Here is a 19,902-nt window from a genome sequence, read left to right as displayed (position 1 = left end):
TACACCGCGAGCTCATACGAAATATTTTCGTTTCTCCTTCGAAAACTTGGCCATTTGGACCCAAATATTTTCTCCCATTGTAATATAACAAAGCAATTACTGAATCATTACCGTCACTCATTTTCTAACTAATGACATAAAATTACAAGAGAATAATTAATTATAAAATCAGGAGATGTTTCATAAAATAAATAATAACATAAAATAACATAAAATTACTGAATCCTAACCTTCGCAATTTTGGCGCACCCTTTTTTACTTCTTCTGGTTACTGGATGTTTCATGTTTTGCTACTATTTATAGAAGAACCAAACCTGGTAGGCCGCTCAGCTAGAATAAGGGGGTGATGCCACGTGTATGGAAAGTACGACCAAACCAGCTAGGCAGACCAGCGCGATTCAGGGGGTGCTGACACGTGTCTGAAGGTACACCAAATCTAGCCTAGTTGCTCAGCGTGAATGGTGCTCTGCTGACACGTGGCCTGCTTTACTGAACGTACAACTAATACAGCTATACGGTCCAGCGCGAATGCTACGACGGTGACACGTGTCTTGCTTTTCAGAGCGTGCAGACTGGTTGATTGACAAACGATTCCAGCTTGTCAGAATAGCGAGAATGGGTCTCCATGGGTTAAACGCCACGTGTCATCTTTTAATCTAGCTTGGACTTGTAGTGGGATTAAGCGTGGCATTTTGGAAAAATCAAAATGGAGCGTGGCATATTGACAATTTTTTATTCAAAATGGGTTACTTTGGTCAAAGTCCCCAATATGTAGAGATTGAAAAAATTGTTAAAGAGATACTAAGTATATTGGATCAGAAAATTTCAAGTCTTCCAAATGACCTAGTTGGGATAGAATCTCCTATCGAAGAGTTAGAAAAGCTTTTACTTTTGAGGTCGGTTGACGATGTTCGGGTTGTAGGAATTTGTGGGATGGGAGGAATAGGAAAGACAACTCTTGCTTCAGTTTTGTGGGATAAAATCTCTGATCAATATGATGCTCGGTGTTTCATTGCTGATGTCAACAAGTCTGATCCATTTGATACACAAAAGCAAATTTTAGAACAAGCTCTTAATGAAGTAAACCTTAATATTTTCAATCCTTCTATGGCAGCTAATCTGATACGAAGTAGGCTGGGTCATGCAAGGACCCTTATAGTTCTTGATAATATTGGTCAAATTGAACAACTGGAGAAATTAGCTGTGAATCGTGAATGGTTAGGTGCGGGAAGTAGAATCATCATAACTTCTAGAGACTTGCATATCTTAAAAGCGTACGGAGTGGACCATGTTTACACAGTGGAACTCTTGAATGCTGATAATGCTCTTCAATTATTTTGCAAAAAGGCTTTCAAATGTGATATTATTAGGACAGGTTATGAAGTGTTGACATATGATGTACTAAAATATGCTAATGGCCTTCCACTAGCGGTTAAAGTATTGGGCTCATTTTTGTTTGGTCGAGATGTAGATGAGTGGAGAAGTGCATTGACTAGATTGAAAGAAAATCCAAATAAAGATATTATGAATGTGCTTCGAATAAGTTATGATGGACTAGAAGAAATTGAAAAAGAAATATTTCTAGATATTGCTTGTTTCTTCAAACAGCAGGAGGTGTATGAAGTTAAGAGAATCCTTAATTGTTGTGGATTTGAACCTGATATTGGGATAAGAGTTCTCTTTGATAAATCACTCATAACCATTTCGACTTATTATGCCGACTTTCCTCGTATTGAAATACATGATTTGTTGCAAGAGCTTGGTAGAAAAATAGTTCGAGGAGATTCACCCAGAGAGCCAGGAAAGTGGAGCAGGCTTTGGCTCTACAAAGATTTTTGCAAGGTTATGTTGGAGGAGAATACGGTAAAGTAGTTGTTTGAAAATAGAGAAATTTATATTTCCATTTTTATTGAAGTTGTATATATTTATTTAAAGTTACTTTTCTTTCATTTTTGCATTCCTGTAGGAAAATAACGTTGAAGCCATATTTGTGCGTGGTTACCCAGAAGCTAGTGCATTGATGGCTGAAGCATTGTCAAAAATGAGTCACCTTAGATCGCTCATACTCTATGGTGTAAATTTTTCTGGAAGCCTCAATTACCTTTTTGATAAGTTGCGATATGTTGAGTGGCGTAAATATCCTTTCATGTATTTGCCGTCAAGTTTTCAGCCGGATGAGCTTGTTGGATTGTGCTTGATGCATAGCAGCATCAAACAACTATGGGACGGCAAGAAGGTACTAGAAATTCTCTTTTTCATTATGCTTTTAGAAATATAAACTAAATCAAGAAAATAAATTCTCATTTTCTTTCCTTTTCTTTCTTTTGAAGTTAAATTAACGACAAGAAAGTAATTATCTTTATCCTTGTTGGTCTCAACAGCATATGCCCAGTTTGATAAGGCTGGATCTTAGCCACTCCAAAAATCTTACCAAGTTGCCAGATTTTGGAGAGCTCCCAAATCTTGAGCAGCTGACTCTTGAAGGATGTACAGAACTTGTGGAGATCGATCCATCCATTGGTCTTCTAAGAAAGCTTGCTCGCTTGATTTTGAAAAACTGCAAAAATCTCTTAAGTATACCCGACAACATAGTGGGTATCACTTCTCTTACATATCTAAATCTCCAAGGCTGTTCAAAACTGTTTAATAACCAGCTTGATATAAGTGCATCTACTCTGCACTCCCAATCAACGTCTTCCACCTTCAAAAGGTTTTTGATGCCTTCCTTGCCTAGCCTCTCTTGTTTGAGTTTTCTTAGTCTATGTTTTTGCAATCTACTGCAAATTCCTGATGCAATTGGAAGTTTACATAGCTTAGTAGCCCTTATGTTAACAGGAAACAATTTTGATAGACTGACTTGTAGCCTGAAAGAGCTTTCCAAGCTTAGACATTTAAACCTGTCACATTGCAAGCAGTTGGAATCTTTGCCTGAGTTCCCTTCACGTACGTATGTTCCAGTAAAATCTAATTTTAGGCAACTAATGTTATATATTTTCAACTGCCCAAATATGGGTGAGATGGAACGCTGCAGTTCCATGAGTTTTTCATGGATGATACAAGTCATTCAGGTGCGCACTCCTTCCTTCTCCCATCTCTCTCTTTACGTTTGTGTAATAAATAGTAGGAACTGAGATATAACTTTGTTTGTGGTACCAGGCGAGCCTAGAACCCTCTGTAAGCACTGGTTATATTGATATTGTTATTCCAGGAAGTGAAATACCAAGGTGGTTCCACAATCAGTGTGTGGGTAGCTCAATAAGCATAGAACCATCTCCCATTATGCATGACAATAATTGTATTGGTATTGCTTGCTGTGCGGTATTTGTGGCACGTCATGATCCAATAACTCTCAGAAATAAAACAAAAACCTATTTTAGAAATTGGGTTTAAATATAAAGCAGATGGGTTAATGGTCGTCAATGTGTTGCCTCTCGATGGAGAACTGGTCACGGTCGAATCAGATCATATGTGGCTATTCTATTTCAATCGCCAAAAAGCAATTGATTTTATGGGTCGTGCAGCTCGCAAAAAAAGGGAGACAAATGATCTTGAAGATATCAAGATGGCAGTTTTGTTTAAAGACGGCCAAGGTTTGCAGTTTGAGGTGAAGAATTGTGGGTATCATTGGTTATTTGAGAAGGATCTTGAACTATTTAAGAATATGCATGCCGGTAATTCGTCAGCTCAAAAGCGCAAGTTTTTAGCAATTGATGATGAGCCACAGTCATAATCATTGGGCTGATTAACTAAAAGCAGTGGCAACCCCATTTGGGCTGCAATTAAAATAAGGTGAGATGAAATGTTCATGGTCTTTTTATTTTTTTAAATTAAACCAGCTGATCTAAATAGTATTTGGTCTCTAAATTTATGAAACTCATTTCAACTTGATCCTTCTGTTAAGTGTCTTTGACCAAGTTTAATTGTGACTTCAAGGTAGCACTCAATGTTCCTAGCGAGAAGAACACAAGGACAAAATGGAGAAGGGATGCTAAACCTTACCTGCAAGATATTCATCCGTGTTCTCATCTACCCATGAGTCAGGAAATCATAAAAAGGGGAAGCGATGCCAATTCGGAAGAAGCTTGTAAAGGACAGAACATCTTGTAAATCAATTTTTTCTTCATTGTTGGGGTAGAGCAGAAGTTATGTTTCACGTTGTAGGTAGTTTTACATCCTAATATACCAATCAAGACTCAAGAGCTTAGATGAAATCAAGAGTATCCTTGTCTCAACTCTTGTGTCGCAAAGGCAATTGTCAGAGGAACTTCTTATATATGAGGAGAATAAGAAAGCTGGACACAGTTTGGAGTCAAAAGCTGTTATAATTCTCCTTGCAAGGTTTTGTAATATAAGAAATGTATATCTTCTACTTTCAACTATATAAGTAAGGGTTTTATAATTCTCGTTTAACATGAGAATTCAAATTTTGCTTGCACCCTTTGATTTCCGTGCTGATATGGGTTCTATATATAATTTTTTTTAACACCTGAGTCTCACGTGCTTTTTATCTCTACAACATAAGAATTGAATTCTTATTTAACGTAAGAAAATCAAACCCCTGTAACTAATTACCCGAGATTCTTAGGAGGAGTTCCATCAATTCAATGGAGAGTTGGCTGGGTTGCTTCTTCTACTTAGGCTTTGTTTGGCAGTTGTTATTTGGAGGGAAAGGAAATGGAAGTGAAGGTTTTGGTGATACCTCATTGTTTGAGTTTAAAATGAGTGAGGGGGAGGAAATTAGGAATCTTTACAAAACCCTCCAAAATCTTTATTCTGCCTAAAATTAAAGTTCCTCCCATATGGGATTTTAAGAGGTAAAAGTTTCGAAATTCTTGTTTACCCTCGCCATTAAAATCAAAATACCCTCTCTCTCTCCAAGCGTTTCTCTTCCAAAACCAAGCGTGCTTCGCCGCCGCCACAAATGGCGGCTTCCACCTCCCTCTTCTGCCGTGACTTCCTTTTTCTACTCTTCCGAGAGCTCCACCTATTTCTCCTTGGTTCTTGACCTCTACTTTAATGGCTGCATTCTAAGGTCCTTTCTTTGCTTTGAATTTTTGTTTAATTTTTTTTTTTTTTTTTGCTTTTGAATTTTTAGCTGATTAAGCTAGAAATTTCAAGAGTAGGATAGTTTCCAACTGATGCCTCTGTTTTTTTCCTATTAATTTGTGATTTCTTCTCCGACTAAATGTGTGTACACCAAGTGTTTGTGGAAATGTTGGAACACTATAGTGTTTGGATTGGTACTGTTGTTAAACTTTCGGCAGATTTATTTTTATTCTCAAGCATACACCATGTGTTTTTGAAAATGTTGGAACATTATGTTGTCTGGATTGGTACTATTATTAATTTATTTTTATTCACAAGCATATACCACCATGTGTTTGTGAAAATGTTGGAACATTATGTTGTCTGGATTGGTACTATTATTAATTTATTTTTATTCACAAGCATACAACACCATGTGTTTGTGAAGATATTGGAACCTTATGTTGTTTGGATTGGTATTGTTATTAGCCTTGTAGCAGATTTATTTCTATCCTCAAGCATAATAGCTACGTGCTTTGATTGCTGGAAGTTATGCAATGCCACATCTATATGTGTCCATTATGCTTTATTTTTATCTTTTTTATTTTCTAAGGAAGGAGCTTTAACAAGCACCAGGCTCTTCCTCTTTTATTTGGCATTATATATTTGTGTTTATTTATACTATACTCACTCAAACTAGACTTTTTCACTTGGTATGTGAAATGGTGTCTTTTTCTTATGAAGATGGACGCCCTGTTTTTGTCCAGTGAACATGTTTGCAGCTGAATTTAGTTGTTTCATATCTGGGTTATGTTCTATGTTGATGGTTGATTGTTTTTTTAAATGTACACTCGCTGATTTCTTACTTCTTAGCAGCCATATCCAAATTGAGGAATCACAGAAATGGCAACCAGAGGTCCAGAAGAGTATTCGCCAACAATTAGAGGTAATTCAGTTTTTCATATTTTGTATTAGATGACGCACAGAAGGATTCAGAATAGGAATTTTCCTGAACTTGAAGCTTCTCCTCTCCCACCTGTGTTAAGAATTTTATTCAGTACTTAAAAGAAATGGCATGGCAATACAAATACAAACAGATGCAGTTCTTATTTTTGCTAAACCCCTATAAGCAGTAGGACTAACTCAAGGTCCTTTCAAGAAAGGGAAATTAGCATTCCCATTATTCCATCTGTTTTAAGAGATGATCCCGTCTTCTCCAAAATCATAAAAATTTCCAAATGAGTTCACATCTATACGGACCTTTCTTGTTGCTCTAGGCAACTTATCACATTTTGTCACCACCATAGAAGATGGAACTTATCTTGAATAACTCCATATTAGGAATTTGTCTCTTTGTGTTTCTCCCTTTATCATTCATGAGTGTATGGTCTTGCTTTTTTATGGACGGAACTTTCTGTCTTGTTGTTTTCATCCATCTAGCTAGTTCCTTCCCAACAAATATTCTTGCATAGAATATTTGCATATCGATCTGTACTCCTATATATATATATATATATATATATATATATATATATATATATATATATATATATATGAGACAGGATCCTTTGACATCGGTGTCAAAAAAAAAGTTTGACACCTCATCTGAGAGCCGTTAGATTAAAAAAAATCAACGATTCTGATTTGTAAGCATGTGACACCATTGATTTTTTTTAATCTAACGGCTCTCAGATGAGGTGTCAAACTTTTTCTTTGACACCGGTGTCAAAGGATCCTGCCTCTATATATATATATATATATATAAGGGCAGGATATTTTTACACCAGTGTAAGAATTAGAAGTCTTACACTCAATCTTAATCATTGATCCACTTGTATCCAATGACTCACATTACTAAAAAATTAGAGTCCTTAGATATAAGTGAGATCAATGGTCAAGATAGAGAGTGTAATTTACACTGGTGTAAAATGATATTGACCCATATATATATCCTTGATAAAAGGAAAATCTATCTTTTCGTTTATGCAGAGGTGGCTTTCACCTTTTATTTCGCTGAACTTAGAAGCTACGCTGAGCACTGTATAGGGAAATAATGGTTTTCTATAAAAGATGAAGAATATTTACTTCCGTGAGTGACTGTGAGGCAATGTCATTTCCTCCATTAATTAATTAGTGTATATGCATGCATGGGTGATGCCTGTAATTTTGCATACTTTCATTAGAGGGAATTGCCTATATGTCTGTAGTTTCTCACTTTCAAAGCTATGCTTCAAGCAGGATGATTAGACTAGCAATCATAGTTTTTTTAAACTTGTGTGTTCCCAAGAGCCTCACAGTGAAAGAGTACGATGCTGATACACATTATTTGTTTTTTTCTTTCATAACTTCGTTAACAGTTAAAAGTATCGTAACTTTTTGTCTGTTTATCTCTGTCTAAAAGTCTTGATGAGAAAATGTCATCATACCTTACTCAACAACATTTCTTATTAAATGTATAAGGGTGCTTGGGTTACCTTGGTCTATGTACCATTCATGGATCAGATTTGGGTCGTGACAGAGTTGGTACCCTTATTAGCATATTATTACAATCATGCCCAAATATAGATGTCATTGAAGCAACATAAACTGCAAATATGGGTGTATTTCACGGCATAAAAGAAAGGAGCTACATGGAATCATTAATATCTCACACGAGAGAATTATGATGACATTCACTCGATTCAGAGGTAAATTATGAATGCGATTCAAAAGAAAAAAAATTTACCCGTGTAACTCCATTCAAACGCTTTCCAATACTAAATACTTACTCAAAGGATCCCTCAAAGAAAGAAAGAAATTGCTAGTGAGTTTAGGAATTGCAAGCCATTCAAAGAAGTCAATTAATTAAAAAATGGTATTAATCTATGACGTGGGCTCTAATGTCTTTCGTGAAGACATAAAATAGACAATATAGAGTTAACTTATACCAAATCAACCGTGCAAAAGAAAATAAATAAAGGGGAAGGATATTGTAACAATCAAGTTGTGTTACTATTATATTATTACCAATCAATTTCACTGTTAGATCGATTATATTGATTCAACGGTTATATTTATTTGGGTTAACACCCTCTGGTTCAAAAATTATCACTTATATCCATTGTGGTTTTACTATGTGTCATTTAACTCCCTAAATGACTAAAATATTCTCATAATATAAAATATCAAAAATACTCATATTTGGCCGGAAACTATTACTTGAAATCTCAATCTCTTCCTTAGTCCTTACCACTCACAGTATTGCACTTTCTTTGGACCCGGATTATGCAAGAAACACGTCTAGGAGATTTGTTGCTGGCGGTTTAACTGGGAATTTATATTTGAATTCAAAGAAATGGTTCGGCTATCGTGACCAGGTTTGTCAGATTCTTCTAATACTTAAAGCCGTAAATTCTTAGTTGTTCACTAGTACTCTTGTGTATTATTTTAACTATAAAAATATCCCATGAAAAAAAAAAAGATTTTGCACTCTGGTGAAGGTCCAATACATTCAGTGAAGTGGAGAACACGTCTTGTTGCTTGGGCAAATGATACATCCCGTGAATTGAAGGCTTTTGTTTAGTTCTTTAAACTGCTGTAATAGTGTTTTATTTGTCTGTCATATTATTTCTTGGTAAGACTGTTGTTGCTTAAGTTTCGTCCTTATTTTACAGGATGACACCCTCTTGGTTATTGGCTGGGGAACAAGCTATTTCATCTCAGGAATTGCCCCCTTTGGTGATGCTTTGGTTGTTCTAGCTTACATTCTTGGAGAAGATGATGGAGAAAGGAAGATAAAGAATCAATGGAAGAAATAGGGGACATTAAAAATTCCAATACTATTTCACTTGAATTAGAGATTCGAGTAATGAAGCTAGTGGGAGAAAGAGAAGTCCAGCAACCAAATCTGATGGTAGCTGTGTTAAGCAACCATATAGGAAATGATATGAATTTGTTTTTAGGAAAACCAAGTTGTAAAAAATGCATGACTTGAACAGCCAATATCAAAGTGACATGGACTCCACAAGTTCAAAAACATTAGATTTAAATTGCAGTTTAAGCTTTTGGGAACCATGAAGATGGTTTATTCTTTCTCGTTATGTGAACTTATGCAGTAAAATCATTATCAGAAAAAAAAAATCTGTTTATATAGTATGTATATTTTATTATAATGAAAAAAAAAAAACAATTGATTGTATATATGTTGGTTAAGAAAGCATCCAAGCACCTCAAAGTGTACCAAAAGAAGAAGGCATGCTCATCTGTTTATTCTACCCGTTACTTGTACGACTCCTCTGCAAAATTAGAATAAAGAAAGGGTATTAGGGTTTTAATTTTAATTAGGGATAATTTTGATATTTTAATTTTAATTTAATATTTTGTTTATTAGGGGTATTTTTGATATTTTGTATTATGAGGGTATTTTAGTCATTCAAGGGGTTAGACGACACATAGTGCAACCACAAGGGATATAAATGATAATTTTTAAACCACAAGGTGCTAAATGATACACACGCAAAGCACAATGGGTGAAAGTAAAGTTTTTTCTATTTATTTTCATCTTTGTATGGTTATGATTTTTCATATTTAAAGTGAAAGCATTAAATATGAAAAATCATAACCATACGAAGGTGGAAATAATATAAAGTATTAAATTTGGAAGATCACGACCATACAAAGATGGAAATAAATATAACATTTGGATCAACATAATCGATCTAACGGTGAGATTGATTGATAGTAACTTGGTAATAACACAACTTTGTTGTTACAATATCTTTTCCCATAAAACAATATATAAAAATGAAAATACACTACATGATCGTTTACATTACACATTTTCTATGAGTTTAAGGTGCTGTTTGGTACAAGAGTATCACAAAGATTACCGATAAACCTTTTTTGGTAAACATCGATTCTCACGTTTGGTAGAAGTATCAAAAATCAATTCCTGCATATCCAAGCTTTACCTAAAGCATTTTACAAAGTAAAATTACTGTTTGGATTACCAAAAATTAGGCGGTTTTCATAATTACTGAGGGAAGGGAAAGCAGATAACATAATTTTGAGACAATAATACCCCCAACCCACATCAAATTAGTAGGTCTGGTGTCATTGAAAAGTTAAGGTTAATTTTGTAAAATCAACATATATTATCAGTAATATTTTACTCACAACCAAATATATACTCAGTAAAATTAGTAAATATTCCCGATAATATTTACGTTTATCAAACAATTTTTTTATATCATTCTCGGAATATTAGATTTCTTTGTATATTACTGAATATCATGATTTCCGGACTCACAAAAAATTTTCTTGTACCAAACATACCCTAAGTGTTCTTTAGGATTTCTCTCCTGATTTGAACTCTTTACTAAGTTTCTTGTCCAGCTCAACAAACGTATAAGAACATTTCTTACAAGTTGACTGTTCTAAGTAATTAGCATAATTAAAAACATGTCCCATTCAAAGTCATTAGTATTAAAGAGAAACGGATGGGATAACTATAAGAAATCTTAGCAATACTTCAAGATGATTTATCATATTGTGAAATAATGTTACTATCATATTTTACTTGTTGATTTTTGTTAATAAGTGATTATTATTTTCACAAATCAAATTCATTAATTAATTATTAATTTGCAATAAATAATAACTATTAATCGACAAAAATCAACGGTTGATATATGATAGTAACATTAATAATAACATTATTTGATAGTAATAATATCCTATCCCAAGTAGGATAAATAAAATAATTCCTTTGTCGCATAGTGTAGACCAGTGTGTATTCATATTAGCTTTATATAAAATTTGAAGCGTTTCCCTTACGCTCAATATATTGTGAATTTATTTCAAAATATATATATATATATATATTATGAATTTATGAGCCCAACTTCACCGCACGGGAAGTTGGGAAAGTTGTTGGGAATTTCAATTCCTCTCGTACTAATTGTTGAAAATTTAATGATATACTTTGATATCACTTGTAAGAGATGAAATAAGAAGAACAATATTATTACATCAAACTTTTACATAGATAAAATACAATACAAAACACTAAACACAAGTGTTACAACACCATGACTAATTTTTTCTCTCAAAGATAACTCTTTCTCAAACTCTTTTTTATTCTCTCTAACAATATTTCAATACTATTTTTCTCACACATCTCTTTCTATTTTTCCTCTCAAGTGCTGCGGCACATTTGCTTATGCATTTCTTCTCTCTTTTTCAATTCTATTAACACACATACATACTAAACTACAACAGACACCTATATATATAGTTTTAGCAACCGACATTTTTTCTCTTGCTTGCTTTGCCGACTTTGTTTCCTATATAATATTCTCAATCTTTTATAATAGTCATATAAAATGACAACTTTCTACAACTTTCATATTTTGTTAGATAAATTCATGTTAGTAACCGACTTGATTTTGCTTGCTTTGGTAGCCACAAATTCCAACTGCCTTTGACTATTTTTGTTTTCATATTTGACGAGATACTTCTAGATGAGCAAATGAGGTGGCAAAGACTAATTTGATTTCTAAGAGAAGTCACCCAAGTGGCGAAGTCTGGGATTGATTTATATATGTTAACTACCCACACTTTTTATTATCATCCTCAACAAGTTTGCTTCGGCTTTTGCAATTGTAGTTTAATGGCTTCATCATCCTCAACAACAACAACAAACACTTCTTCATCTCAGATAACTTGGAAATATGATGTGTTTGTCAGCTTCAGAGGTATGGACACACGCAACAACTTCACTGATCATCTTTTTGCGGCTCTCCAAAGAAAAAACATTGTTGCCTTCAGGGATGACTCAAATCTCGAGAAAGGTGAATCCATATATAGCACCTGAGCTCCTACAAGCAATTGAAGGGTCTCGAATTTTTATTGTTGTCTTCTCAAAAAACTATGCTTCCTCAACATGGTGCTTGCGTGAACTCGCTAAGATCTTGGATTGTGTTCAAGCAACAGAAAAACGTGTTCCGCCTATTTTTTATGATGTTGATCCATCTGAGGTGCGAAAACAAAGTGGTACTTATGAGAAAGCCTTTGTCGAGCATGAAGAGAGATTCAGACAAGATTTAGAGATGATAATGGAAGTGCAAAGATGGAGAGAAGCTCTGACACAAGTGGCCAATCTCTCTGGTTGGGATATACAGGATAAGTAAGTTATCTTCTCTGAAATTGATTGTTTCTTATAGATGATTTTCTGTTCATGGATTTACTTTTCCTTTTCAAACAAGAAATTAGAGAGATTTTTTGTTTTGGTCGTTGACTTTTTTCCTTCACTTTTTTTTTTTTTTTTTTAAATTTCAGGCCACAAAATGCAGAGATTGAAAAAATTGTTAAAGATATAATAAGTATATTGGATCAGAAAATTTCAAGTATTCCAAATGATTTAGTTGGGATGGAATCTCTTGTAGAAGAATTAGAGAAGCTTTTACTCTTGAGCAAGGTTGAAGATGTTAGGGTTGTAGGAATTTATGGGATGGGTGGAATAGGAAAGACAACTCTTGCTACAGTTTTGTGGGATAAAATCTCTAGTCAATTTGATGCTCGATGCTTTATTGCTGATGTATGCAAGTCTGATCCAATTGATACACAAAGGCAACTTCTGCAGCAAGCTCTAAATGAAGAAAACCTTCATAGATTCAATCCTTCCATTGCAGCTGATTTGATAAGACGTAGGTTACATCATGTAAAGGCCCTTTTAATTCTTGATAATGTTGATCAAGTTGAACAAATGGATAAACTAGGTGTGAAGCCTGAATGGTTAGGTGCAGGGAGTAGAATCATCATAACTTCTAGAGACTTGCATATTTTAAGAGAGTATGGGGTAGACGATGTTTACACCGTTGAACTATTGAATGGTGATAATGCTCTTAAAATATTTTGTAAAAGAGCTTTCAAATGTGATGATATTAGCGGAGGTTACCAAGAGTTGACACTTGTCATATTAAGTTATGCCAATGGCCTTCCACTAGCAATTAAAGTATTGGGCTCATTTTTGTTTGGTCGATGTATCTCTGAGTGGAGAAGTGCACATGTTAGATTGAGAAAAAATCCAAGGAAAGATATCATGGATGTGCTCCGAATAAGTTATGATGGACTTGAAGAAATGGAAAAAAAATATATTTCTTGATATTGCTTGTTTCTTCAAGGGGAAGAGGGTGACCTATGTTATGAGATACCTAAATTATTGTGGATTTGAACCTGATATTGGAATAAAAGTTCTCGTTGATAAATCACTCTTAACAATTGTGTATCATTACCTTGACTTTCCTCAAATTGAAATGCATGATCTGTTGCAAGAGCTAGGCAAAAATATAGTTCGAGGACACTCACCCATGGAGCCAAGAAACTGGAGCAGGCTTTGGGACTACAAAGATTTCTTCAAGGTTATGCTGGACGAGAAAATGGTAAAGTTGTTTGAAAACAGAGAACATTATATTAGCACTTTTTTATTATAAACTATCTATACATTTAAAGTTATTTTTATTTTTCATTTTGCATTCCTTTAGGAAAATAATAAGGTTGAAGCCATAGTTATAAACAATAGAGAAGAAACTCCAGGTTTGATGGCAGCAGCGTTGTCAAAAATGAGTCATATAATAACCCTTACTAGTAATTGTGGATATAATATCGAAGAATAATTAGAAGTAAAAGAAATAAAGTCACATTTGGTGAAAAAGGAGTTAAAATGACAGTTAAGGAGTAAAAATGCGGGTAAATAAAGTTACCCGAAAGTAAAAAGTAAAATTATAAATTTTAGCATAAAAATATTCTGGACTAGTGTGCAAAGTTTAGTAATGAATGGAGGTGTGTAGATAGATAAACCTTTACCCAGTTAAAATAAATTAACTTTATAAAAGCCATAACTCCCTTTAAAGTTCTCTCTCATGCGTTGCTTTTCTTCATTCTTCTCGTCATTCCCGTGGTTGTCTCACATGGAAGGTTTGGCTTAGGTTTCATTTTGTTTTCTTCCTTCCTTCCATTCTCACTCATTTGATCATCAAAAAGCTTTATGCTACACATGAAACTCATAGGAAAAGGTCCAATGAATCCATTCCCACCATTAGTTTGAACTATCATTGTTTGTGTGAGGAGATATTCTCTTCCCCCTTTGCATGGCACTATTCATCAAGAAGGCAAAATGGAGCTTTTGATGGAGATTCTCTTGGTGAATGTCTTCTAGGTTTTGGATAGGTGATTAGAGGTAACAAAACTCTAATCCTATGATTTTATTTTGTGATCTATGTTTTGAATTTGTGAGCATGTGTGGGTGAGAAAGAAAGTAGTATAAAACTTGAAAATTATGATGGCTTGTTTTGTATAGGAAGTCTTAGTGTAGAAGAGAAACATCAACATGTGTTAAATGAAGAAAAATTCCCTTGGTTTGCACTCCCCTAAGTTCGGCCATGATAGGTTGAATAGGGACCATTGGGAAAAAAATTTATATGATGTATTAAGAGAGCCTAAGGTGCTTGAGAGAGAATAGAATTGGTGAAATTAGTGAGAAGGCCAAAAGGGAAAAATCCTATGTATTTTGGATCCTACACTTCGGCCTTGAGGTGTTGGGAAGGACTTGATGTCCAAACATTAAGTTGAAATAATAGGGAAACATACATTTGTATGTGTAAGTTACATTAATTAAAAAGAAAAGAACCCTTGCCTATTTCCTTATAGTGTTCGACCTATAGGGTATTTAGGGATATATTTTGTACATTTTATTTTAAATAAAATGTGTTGAAATAAATTGTATAAAGGTGATGAGTTTTGAAGAAAAATAGCATGATTTATGTTGAAAATTCCTAAGGGAATGGTTGATTAAATTAAAGAACACCAACGGTTATAAAGAGGTCTAGACTTGTGTATTGGCATAGGATTGGCAAAAATGCAAAGAAAGGAAAATAAGCGATAAAATGTATGCTTATGAAATAATTATGGTATTGCATCATTTTATTGATGCATTGTAAATTATTCTCTAGGTGTGCCTAGGGATTGAGAAGGATCGGAAATCTCTTGAAGCGATAAAAGTAACTTGTTCCACAAGTAAGCGTATTGGTAAAGCTTCAAGAGGTAAGCTCTATGTTTAAGGAGTCTTTTCCTGCTTGAGTGCTCCACCATGGTTAGTGAACTATGGTTGGACTGTATGACTGTGATTTAGATGCTTTGTATAGATGCATTCATATAGAGTTATTTGATAACATGATATGTTTTGCTCTGATATGACTTCTGTAATTTGATTTCTGTAACAATCTCTGGCCATTGATTGTATAGTACCCGGACGTCCGCTTTGGGGTCCTCCCTCGGGACTGATGGTGTACTCCTCTGATATGTCTGGTTCCGCTTTGGGGTCCTCCCTCGGGAACACGTGCGTTGATTTCCGCTTGGGGTCCTCCCTTGGGAATGACGGCGCACATCTCTGATATGATATGGATATATGCTCTGTTCTGTTATGATATCTGTTATATGTTGTATTCGTATACTTTGTATCTGACTTTCATGCAGGAGTGAGCCAGGGGTATGGAGAATTCTCTATAAACCTGGAGCTTATTGAGATTTGTAATCTCACCCCTCTTTGGGGACACATTTTCAAGTGCCCAGATTCCCGGTGAGTCCTCACTAGGCAGGGACACGACACGTGGCTGAGGCAGTTGAGAGATCGGATTTTGAGTGGCTGTAGGCTACTACCTTTTTGGAGTGTTTGATGTATTTTAGTATTTTCGCATTTGATGGATCATGATATTGATCCTTTATTTTGTATATGGCCTGTATATGTTTTGTACACGTCTGTCGCTTTGATGCATGTACATTTGGGTATTCAGGCACGTTATGTGATGAGGTAGTATTCAGATATGTTTACGTGTTGGATTGCATGCTGTTAGATATAGTGGCACTGAGCCAAGTTATGCATGCGCCCATGGATGGGCATTTGATTATATTTGTATAAACTGTTTATCAGGAAATGCTTCTGTGTGGGATTGGAAAATCCCCAGTTGTCCGATTTATAGAGGAAACTTTGCCCGATTTTCGTTTACCCGGAGTCAGAATTAAAGTAGAAAAAAAAAAGTTAGCTCGTATTGTCAGAAGTTAAGTCTTCCGCTGTTTTCTGTTTTATCATATGTATGTTAATTGAACCGGCTCGAGACGGGGATGTTACAAGTCACCTTAGATTGCTTGTACTCCATGGTGTGAAATTTTCAGACAGCCTCAATTGTCTCTCTAATAAGTTACGATATGTTTGGTGGCATGGATATCCTTTCATGTATTTGCCATCAAGTTTTCAGCCGGATGCGCTTGTCGGTTTGAGCTTTAATTATAGCATGATCAAACAACTATGGGAAGGCAACAAGGTACTATAATTTCTCTTTTTCATTTTTCAGTTCAAAATATAAACAAAATTTTAAAAACAATAGAAAGTAATTATCTTTATTCTTGTTGGTCTTCACAGTATATTCCCAGTTTGATAAGGATGGATCTTAGCCACTGCGAAAATCTTGAGAAGTTGCCAGACTTTGGAGAGGTCCCAAATCTCGAGTGGTTGAGTCTTGAAGGATGTATAAAACTTGTGGAGATCGATCCACCTATTGGTCTGCTAAGAAAGCTTGCTTACTTAAATTTGAAAAACTGCAAAAATCTAGAAAGTATACCAAGCAACATAACGGGTCTCACTTCTCTTCAACATCTAAATCTCTCGGGCTGTTCAAAAGTGTGTAATAACCAGCTAACAAGCATTGCGGGGCATTTGAAAAGACTCGATATAAGTGAAACTGCTATGCCCTCCCAATCAAAATCTTCCTTCATCGGAAGGATTTTGCCTCTGCTTTTTGGTTCCTCGCATTCTAGTTTCTTGCATAGTTTCTCTTGTTTGACAGAACTTGATCTGAGTTTCTGCGATTTAATAGAAATCCCTGATGCTATTGGAAGTTTACAAGGCTTAGAATTCCTTAATCTAGAGGGAAACAAATTTGTTACAGTGACTTGTAGCCTTAAGGATCTTTCCAAACTAGCGTATTTAAACTTGTCCCATTGCATGCACTTGACATCTTTGCCTGAGCTCCCTTCATGTACATACGTTCCAGCAGGAAATGAACGGAGAAGACTAACGTTATATATTTTTAACTGCCCAAATTTGGGTGAGAGGGAACGTTGCAGCAGCACCATAATGTTTTCATGGATGATAAAATCCATGCATAGCTTTACGGGTATTGATATTGTGACTCCAGGAAGTGAGATACCAAGGTGGTTCAGCAATCAAAGTGCGGGTAGTTCAAAAAGCATGGACGTATCTCCCATTATGCATGACAATGATTGGATTGGCATTGCTTGCTGTGCAGTATTTGTGGCACGTCCAATTACTTTGACAAATGAACAGAAACCCTACTTAAAAATCGGTTTTAAATGTAAAGGGGAATGGTTAATTGGGAAAAGTATGTTAGTTATTGATGGATATCTGGTCAAGGTCAAATCAGATTATATATGGCTATTCCATTTCTCTCGGGAACAATCAAATGATTTTATGAGACGTGCATCTCTCAAAAAAGATATCAAGATGGTAGTTTGGTTCCGCAGCGGCAGAGGTTTGCAGTTGAAGTTGAAGTTGAAGAAATGTGCGTACCATTGGGTATTTAAAGAGGATGTGGAACTACTTAAGATGTACTGTGGTGATTCCTCAGCTTAAAAGCGTCGGTTTTTAACAATTGATGATGAGCCACAGCTATCTATAATCATTAAGATGATTATCCAAAAGCAGTGGCAACTGCATTTGAGCTGCATTTGGAATAAGGTCAGAAGAAATATTCATAATTTTTCTTCTTTTCTTTTAAGTAAACCACCTGATCTATATACTATTATTTGGTTTCTAAATTTATGAAACTTTTGATACTTCTCTTAATTTTCTTTGACCAAGTTTAATTGTGACTACAAGGTAGGCGCTCTACGTTCTTGGTGAGAAGAACGCACGGACAAAATGGAGAAGGGATGCTAAACCTTGTTGTCATCTATGCAAGAGTCAGGAAGTGGTCAAAAGGGGGAAATGATGCAAAATTCCGAAAAAAAGCTTGTTAGCATAAGATGCTTTTTTTGGTTGCCAACTTGCCATAGGATTTATTTATTTATTTTATTTTTTTCCGTTTTGGTTGTAATGTTTACCAGAGGATGATACAATTTCTGGTCTTTTTTTTATGTAATAACTGATACACATTTTATGGCTAATATGCTTTTGTTGCATCTGAATCCATATTTTTCTTTCTTCCTATTCTGAATATTCCTAGTTTTTTTTTATTCTAGAGAACTATGGTTCATGCCATCCATTCTCACACTATTTCTTAAATTTACAGCATATTATCGGTCATTATCATCAATGCTATTTTGCATATTTATAAAAGATCTATTTTTATTTACCAAAAAATAATAGTAGATATAAAAATATCAGCTTGAACTGGTGATATTTTGTATTTTTGGAAAGGATATATTTAAAATAAACTCTATTTAAATAAAATTAGCTCTTGTGTTATACATTGTGAATGTGAACATGGACATATATGCTATGTTTTTCTTGCAAAAAAATTAATTAATTGCAATTTAAATACAAAATTACGAATTTATTATTATTTTGAAATTATTAACGTGTGTATTGCAGTGTGTCACGCTTGAATTGGGCGTTACCGATTATCAAGGAAGCACGAACACTCCAAAAAATAGAGAGTGTCATGTCTGACACGTTCCGATACGGTGTCCGACACGTGGTCAACATTCCCAACACATTGACTATTTCGACATGTGAATTTGACTGTATCCGACGGCATTTTCGTAAAAAAATATTTTTTATTTTTAATTATTTTTAAAAAATATATATATTAATAAAGCTTCTACCTGGTTATATCAATTTTATTTTTTTGTCTTTTTCCCCTTAAGAAGAGATCATCTCAGCATCATTGTTGTCAATTCTTATTACGTTTTTGTTGTATCTCATTCTCTCTGATCTCTCTATCTGATATTATCTCTCTCTCATCTCAGTTTCTATTTTTTTTATTAAAGCTTCCACATTTATAACGTGTTGATGAGTATTATTAATTTAGTTTTATTTTTTATCAAATTATTGAATATTAAATGAAATATATGCTATATAAAATAAAAGTATTATTTAATATTAAAACATGTCCTAATATATTAAAATTCATATTTTTTTAAATTGACGTGTCGAAGTGTCGTGTCGTGTCACGTATCACATCGGTGTTAGATACGCAATCACGCCCACCAAGACGTAACCTTCCTTAAGAACAATCCAGGCGTGATTTGGGCGTGAGTCACCCAGCCTATTTACAACTCATTTGAGTTCTGTACTGTTTTTTTGCTTTCCCAATAAAATTTGATCATAAAATATTTCTATTAAAAGATATTCCCATTACTCTACTATCTTATCATCGTTCAGGTGAAGACACATATCACGTACATCGTGCATCGTGCTCATAATAATAATTAAAAGAAAAAGGGAACAACATGTAACGATCACCAATGATGTACAGACACGAAATACGGGACACGACACAACGACACGTTAATTTTAAAAAATATTAAATTTTGATACGTTGAGACACGTTACATTTAATACATATACTAACTCATATATTAATTAAATATTCAAATTTCATAAATAATCCATTTGTCTCACTGGCTCACTAAATAGAATACAGCTTTTACCGTTCATGTCGTGATTGGTCTGCTCATCATGCTAGACAGCCAAAACATATGGGAATTGGGAACCAAGACCGAACCATCCTAATGACCCAATATTTCCACAACCATTTGGCTACACTAGACTGGTGACTACAAAGAAGAAGCTTGTGCTTTCTTATGTGGGAAACCATGATG

At 34.7% G+C, this 19,902-nt stretch overlaps 1 protein-coding gene, 1 long non-coding RNA gene and 1 pseudogene across 2 annotated transcripts; all 3 read left to right on the top strand.

The window, feature by feature from the left end:
* Positions 1-741: 741 nt before the first annotated feature.
* Positions 742-3,730, top strand: LOC133305111 (disease resistance protein RUN1-like). Its single transcript, XM_061505246.1, has 5 exons — positions 742-1,863; positions 1,967-2,236; positions 2,382-3,068; positions 3,157-3,331; positions 3,402-3,730. Exons 1-5 carry the CDS (start codon positions 742-744, stop codon positions 3,728-3,730), a joined length of 2,583 nt encoding a protein of 860 aa, XP_061361230.1.
* A 1,139-nt stretch (positions 3,731-4,869) lies between these two features.
* Positions 4,870-9,070, top strand: LOC133305120 (uncharacterized). Its single transcript, XR_009750717.1, has 3 exons — positions 4,870-5,032; positions 5,902-5,971; positions 8,679-9,070. It is a non-coding gene; the product is annotated as an uncharacterized LOC133305120 (long non-coding RNA).
* Positions 9,071-11,603: 2,533 nt separating this feature from the next.
* LOC133305121 (disease resistance protein RPV1-like) lies at positions 11,604-18,284 on the top strand (annotated as a pseudogene).
* The last annotated feature ends 1,618 nt before the right edge of the window (positions 18,285-19,902 follow it).

The sequence above is a fragment of the Gastrolobium bilobum genome, unplaced genomic scaffold, assembly GCF_033153095.1.
Source record: "Gastrolobium bilobum isolate Gb01-03AN ecotype WA unplaced genomic scaffold, APGP_CSIRO_Gbil_v1 utg2363, whole genome shotgun sequence".
NCBI classification, from domain to species: domain Eukaryota; kingdom Viridiplantae; phylum Streptophyta; class Magnoliopsida; order Fabales; family Fabaceae; genus Gastrolobium; species Gastrolobium bilobum.
The sequence above is the reverse complement of the archived record's forward strand: the minus strand, read 5'-3'. Positions and strand labels throughout refer to the sequence as shown.